At 50.5% G+C, this 6,872-nt stretch overlaps 1 protein-coding gene across 6 annotated transcripts in view; it reads left to right on the top strand.

Annotated features, from left to right (window-relative positions):
- The first annotated feature begins 4,730 nt into the window (after positions 1-4,730).
- The window catches only part of COBL (cordon-bleu WH2 repeat protein), a 271,535-nt gene continuing 269,393 nt past the window's right edge, over positions 4,731-6,872 (top strand). For all 6 annotated transcript variants that reach the window (XM_058534817.1, XM_058534815.1, XM_058534814.1 and 3 more), the window contains exon 1: positions 4,731-4,939. In XM_058534817.1, the coding sequence (XP_058390800.1) occupies positions 4,899-4,939 (41 nt within the window). In that variant the 5' untranslated portion in view covers positions 4,731-4,898. The remainder of the gene's footprint in view (positions 4,940-6,872) is intronic.

The following is a 6,872-nucleotide window of genomic DNA, read 5'->3' as shown; positions in this document are numbered from 1 at the left end:
CCTTGGACTAATGTCTGATGACTATTCATATAGAATTAGAAGGAGCAACAGATTAAGCTACAATCAGTTATTTTTAAGAGCTTCCAGTCAAAGAACTGTGCATGGAATGAGAGGGGTTGAGGCTCTGAGGACAAGCTACACTACTTCCCAATTTTTCCTGTGTTGGGCCTCCCCATAAATTACCACTTTGGAAAAAATACACTGCAATTAAAAAAATAAAAAGATTAATAGTCTATAATACTCTACATAATAGACCTTTGATTCAGCAAAGATTTCTTAGATATGATACCAAAAGTACAAGCAACAAAAGAAAAAATAGATTAATTGAACTTCATCAAAGGTAAAAAATTTTATGCTTCAAAAGACACCATCAAGAGCGTGAAAGAATAACCCACAGTATGGGAGAAAATATTTGTAAATCATATATATGATAAGGGACTTGTGCACAGAATATATAAAGAACTCTCACAACTCAAAAATATAAAGACAAATAACCTAATTTTCAAAATGGGCAAAGGACTTGAATAACATTTCTCCAAAGAAGACACACAAATAGCTAAAAGCACATGAAAAGTTGCTCAACAGTCATTACGGAAAAGCAAAGCAAAACCACAATGAGATACCACTTCACATCTACTAGGATGGCTATAATGAAAGAGAGACAATAAGAAGTATTGACCAGGATGTGGGGAAACTAGAACCCTCACACATTTCTGGTGGGATTGGAAAATGATACAATGACTTTGGAAAAACAGTTTGGCAGTTTCTCAAAGGGTTAAATGTGGAATTACCACATGACCCAGCAATTCCACTCTTAGCTATTTACAAAATAGAAATGAAAACACATGTCCACACAAAAACTTGTCTATGAATGTTCATAGCAGACTATTCATAATAGACAAAAAGTGAAAGCCACTTAAATGTTCATCAGTTGATGAATGTATGAACAAAATGCAATGGAATAATACTTGGTCACAGAAAGGAATGAAGTCCTGGCACATGCAACAACTTGGGTGAACCTTGACAACATCATGCTAAGTCAAAGAAGCCAGATTTCTTTCTAAAGGCCACATTATTATATGATTGCATTTATATAAAATATCCCGAATAGGTGAATCCATAGAGACATAAAGACTGGTGGTTGCCAGGGGGTGAGGTGAAGCAGGAATAGGGAGAAGACGCTAATAGATACAGGGTTTATGTTTGGGGGTGATCAAAATGTTCTGAAATTAGATAATGGTGATGGCTGTGCAACGTTATGTATGACCACAGAATCATACACTCGAAAGAGGTGAATTTTATGGTATGTGAATTATATTTCAACAAAAATAAAGGACTCTACATTAATGTTTCTTTGAGTTACTACTGTCAGTTAATGATCACATATAAAATATGTCCTGTTTAAATAACTTACCGTCCTAACAAAAAGTTATTAAATCCTTGCCTGAAACAAACGAGGATGTAACAGGGAGAGAGTGAGCTCTGGTGCCTCTTCCTCTTATAAGGACACTCGTCCTGTAGCATTGAGGCCCCACTCTTATAACTTCATTGAACCTTAATTACCTCCTAAAGGCCCTGTCTCCAAATACAGTCCCAATGGGGTTTAAGGTTTCAAACTACCAATTTTGGGGGGGCACAATTCACTTTTTAGTCCATTCAAAATAAATATCCACTTTGGTATCTAAATATGTAATGATCATATGGTATGCTTTTTTTTTTTTTTTTTTAATATATACTTAAAATTGTATAATCAGGCCTGGCAAAATCTGGATCTGCCCCTGATTATTCTCATTTTACAGAGGAGGAAGCTAAAGCTTAGAGAGAAGTGATTCACTCCATAATTCTGCAAGTGAGTGGAGGATCAAGCCTGAGGCTAGCATGTTTGACCCTAAACCTCAGTACTCAAAGTGTGGTCCTTAGTCAGCAGCTTCTGCAGCGCTGGGAGCTTGTTAGAAATGCCAACTGTCAGGTCCTGCCCTGGACCCACTGGATCAGAATCCTCATTTTAACAAGATCCCCAGAAGTGTCTTGTGCATATTCAAGTTTAGGAAGCACTGCTGTAAGCTAGGCTGCCTCCACTGGTGAGATCTTTAATATGCATTCTTCCTTTCCTTACAGGACAGCTAGAGTAACCCCCCAGGTGTCAGGCACCCCACCTCACTGCAAGGGGAATGAGGGCTCAAGGGGTGTGGGGCACCAAGGGGCTGTTGCAACCCAGGTAGGCCTGCCAAAAGGAAAGGTGGCGTCTGCAAGGAGAGGCAGGAGCAAAGGAGGGGCACAGGGTCAGAGCAAGAAAAGAATGTCCCTAAAGTGGCCTCACACTCTGGTTCTCAGCAACAGTGACGGCTCCTGCTCCTTGGGTCAAGAGCTGACAGCATGGGAGTCCAGAGCTGCAGCCAGGGCTGGCCAGTGACAGCTGGCACAAAGACACGAAGCATGGTGTGCTGGGACACAGAGCAGGCACTCAGCCATGCTCTGTGGATGAAAAGGGCAAAGGTTCAGCTTTCATGCAATACGTAGGAAGGCAAGACCTGGGCCGGGGCAGTGGCGTCCTGGAGCCAGGCCCCACATCTCTAACCATGAGTCCACTGCCTTCATGACGGTAGCACGAGATGGGCCAAGGTGGGAGCATTTACACCACAAAAATTGCTCCTGGGTTACAGGTGACCTGCAAGCTGGACTTCTTAGTGGGGTCTAGGCCCACAATCCCTAATCTAGCTCAGGGTTTTGGCCCCTCCCAAGCTGCTCTTTCCCACGTGATGTCTACAGCAAGATGCAGCTGCTGAGATCCCGAGAAGGATCCCCTGATACAACACCTAGAGTTGGGTAGAAAAAGTTGTCGAGATTCGTTCATTTAGTGTACTCTTCGTTCATGGAGCCCCGACTCCAACCTGCCAGGCACTATCCTAGATGCTGGGGGTTCAGTGATGAATAAGACAAACATCTAATACTCACTGAAATCACATTCTAGGCCAGGGACAGATGACAAGCTCATGGACAAAATGTACACTGAATATGATGTGTACTTACATAGTGCTTATATTCCATTGATATATAATGTATACACCCTTTCTTATCTACATGTTTATATAAATATAGGTGAAATTTATACAGCCATGCGTTGCTTAGTGATGGAGATACATTCTGAGAAACATGTTGTTAGGGGATTTCATCATTGTGCAAACATTATAGAGTGTACTTACACAAACCTAGGTGGTACAGCCTACTACTCAGCTAGTCTCTATGGCACTAATCTTATAGGACCACCGGCGTACATGTGGTCCGACGTTGACCAAAACCTCCTTCTGCAGCACATGACTATAGGCATTCAAACATACAAGCAACCCTTTATTTAAAAATGTAAACAAACATAAATATAGACATTTCTTTATAAACATAAACTTTTAAGTACAGATAAATAGTAACATACATGTACACAGTGATAAATACTCAAAACAAAAACAAAGCAGGATAAGGGAGCAGTAACCCTGTGGGAGAGCATCCCAGCCACAGGCCCTGAGGCGGGAAAGCACTGGCTCATCTGGAGAATGGAGGGGTGGGGTGCGCTGCAGTGCGGTGAGCTCGAGGGCCAGGTGGAACCGGATTCTGGGTGGCGCCAAGGCCTTGCCAGCAGTGGCAAGGAATTTACATTCTGTATCTAGACTGGTCTCTCCTCTGTTAATCAGAAAGTTGGGGACCCGCGGGAGAAAGGCTTAGGCAGGCCTCTGGATACCTCACCCAAGTATAGGGTCCCAAGACATGTGATCAGAGCGCTGATCACTCTGCAGGCTCAAGTGACCCTGTGTCTTATAGGGCTTTTTTTATTCTAGTCGTCTGAACCACATGAAGTTGTCATTTTTCTAGGTCAGACTTGCACGCAAACCCAAACCTCTTTTGTTGCTTTGGGGGTGGGTTAGGAGTGTGGGGGTGAAGTTCCAGCCGACGAGGGCCCTTGGGCTGACTCGCTCTGCCAGTATGAGCTGCCTCTGCTGGCATTTGCCCGACGGCCCGCACTGGAAGCCATCGCGGGGCTGTGCAGCCGCAGTGCCCACTAGAGCAGCTCGGCAAACTTGAGTGCTTCCAGCTAGAGCTCTTGTTAGTACTGCGAGCCCCGCTCCAGCCCCCACTGTTTCGGATTCCCTAGGACTGGATGGGGTCCCGAATCCGCATTTCTAACAAGTTCCCAGCTGCCGCTAGCCAGGGACCCACTTTGAGACCTGCCGCACTAGATAACTGTTGCATGGATGAAGGTTCTCTTGGGTTCCAGCGCAGAGAGCGACACCCGTCACTCACTTCTCATGCTCCAACTTCAGTCTTCCCCCACTGGTCCGCCACCTCGCCCTTGCCGGGCGTCACCGCTGCCAGGTGGTTCCTGCTCGCGAAGCTCTTCCCCGCCGTGGCGGGGCGGGCACTTCAGGACCTCCACCTCACTCAGAGAGGGGCGCACTCTCTCCCTGGGTGGAAGCCCCGGAGGGGCCGCTGCGGCGGGCGGGGAGTCGCCCCGGGGTGGCGAGGGGCAGTCGCCCGGGGCCCAGGTGCCGCCCGACCCCTTTCCCGCACGCGCGCCGCGGGCCGCGCTCGGCAGCCGCGCGGCGCGGGGCGGGGGCGGTGCTCCAGTGGGCGCGGCGGAGCCAGCCCGGGCGGGGGCGCGGCGCACCTTGCTCCCGGCGCCCCCGCCCCGCGCCGCGCCAGCCCCTCCCCGCGCGGCCTGTGCTCCCGCCTGCCCGGGCCGGTTCCAGCCCCTTCCGTCCTCTCGGCCCCGCGGCTGTCCTCCGCCGGCCCCGCGTGGGAGGACGATGGGTCAGCGCGGAAAAAGCGAATGAGGGCGGCGGCGGCGGCAGCGCGCGCCTGACTCGGCCGGGCCCGAGCGCCGCCCGCGCCCCCCGCCTGCCGGCTCCATGGACTCGCCGCGCGCCTCGGCGGCTAAGCCCCCCACCGGGTAAGAGGGCAGGCGGCCGGGCAGGGCGCGGCCGGGGGCTCCTCTCGGCTCCAACGCCGGCGCCCGCACCGCGCGCACTCGGGGCCGGGGCGCGGGCAGCGGCGCGCGCTCGGGGCAGGGGTGCCCCTCTTTGGCCCGCGGGCCCGCGCCCTGCCGGGGAAGGGGGTTGTGTACTTTGTGCGCCCGGGTCGTTGCCCAGGTAACAGTGTCAGGCCGAGGCCGGAGCATTTTTCGCGTGGCTGTGTTTGTGCGCGCGCGCCTCTTTTTGGGGTCCCCGCGGGCAGAGCCCCCATCCAGCTCGGAGTCTTCCTCAGCCACCTCTGAGTGCTCGCCCTGGGGGAGTGGGAATATGGTGGGAGACCCGGCCTCGGACTCCAGCTCTGTCACTGACTTGCCCCGTGCCCCCCGAGTACCAGTCAGGTCACCCCGCGCCGGGGAACGGTACCTCGCCCCACCGTCCACTCTTGCCCGCAATGTGAAGGGGAGGTTCCGGGACCTCGAAGACGCCTGGGTCCCGCGGTCTCATAAGGGTTGTGTAGAGGGCACAGCCCGGGAGGTTTTCATGACAACTGCTCCCCCACCCCGGCTTTCATTTTCGGGGTTCCCCCGCACAGTATACAGGGCGCGGGGTGGGCCCGGGCTCGGGGTGGAGGTCCCAGCATCGCCCAAAGTCCAGGATTCCATCCCCGCCTGCGCGGTTCTGCCTTTGCCCAAACCTTTCCGGTGTCTGTTTTCCATCCCCACACCTTGCGTGTAGGGATTACATGTCACATTCACATTTTACTCGCAGAAAGAGTAACTTTGCTAATACGAGAAAAACAATCCTGCCCTTTAACCGGATACGGAGCCAGAGTTTGAACCTTGCACAACCCAACCAGGCCGCGTCGCCTCCGCGCAGCGGGCTCGCGCGCGGTCCTTGCGGACGCTGTGCCTTTCTGGCGGCGCTCGGCGGACCTGCGAGCTCTCTCGCTGGCCTGGAGCAAATGTGTTATGAGTCTTGCAAATGGAATGAGTGGCTGGGGTGGGCCCTGCACCTGCTTATCGAGTGGGCCCACTTTCCGCTATAGCAACTGGTCTCGAAAGACGCAGCTTTGGGGACAACTAATCTCTTCTCTTTGCAGTCGTGTCCCACTGACTCACCCGGCTCTTGTGCCCTTAGGCCGCTGTGTTGCCGAAGTCTGCAAAAGGTTTTCAAACTGACTTTTATTTTTTTTAAACTCTCCCTTTAATGCCAGGAAAAAGTGAGCCAGGTTAGCAAATCAGATAATCCCGAAGCTGAGGAATTCTAAAAAGAACTTTTTTTCTTTGCAGTGCGCTTAGTGCTGGTGAGGTAAGTCCGTTTGAACAAACACATTCTCCAAAAAGAAAATACATGTGGGAAATCCCTTTTCATGGTAATGGGCATCCCAAAATGACATAGGGAAATGGGTAACAGAATTAACTTCGAATCTGTCACTTTCGTAGCCTATTTAATGAGCCTTTTTAAGGAGACTGAATCGTTTTGTCCCTACCACCTTATAAATATATATGAAGTAGAAGATGTTTAAGAGGCCAGCACAACTGGATCCAAAAAGTGTTTGTAAAATCCTTTAAAGGAATCTGATTATGGAAGTGAGATGGTGAACCCGGAGGCTGGGCGCTGTGTGTACCCAGCCTGGCAGGGCGGAGGCAAGAGGGAGGGCCAGGCTCTGGTTCTTCACAGCGCCTGCAGGGCTCTGGGCGGCTTTCACATCTGAGTCCCACAGGGAAGCTAAGCATTTTTACTATGGATATGATAACAAAACATGAAATTGTCATTGCTGATGCATTTGGTTCTTTCCCCTCACTCACATTCAGAGCGTCTAATCTGCTTCTTGGAGCGTCTTTGTCCAAGCAATGTAGACATGTTGTTTTTGACTTCTGTTATTCCCAATTATTTTATTATTTGTCATTT

Source organism: Diceros bicornis, chromosome 41 (genome assembly GCF_020826845.1).
Source record: "Diceros bicornis minor isolate mBicDic1 chromosome 41, mDicBic1.mat.cur, whole genome shotgun sequence".
NCBI lineage: Eukaryota > Metazoa > Chordata > Mammalia > Perissodactyla > Rhinocerotidae > Diceros > Diceros bicornis.
The sequence above is the reverse complement of the archived record's forward strand: the minus strand, read 5'-3'. Positions and strand labels throughout refer to the sequence as shown.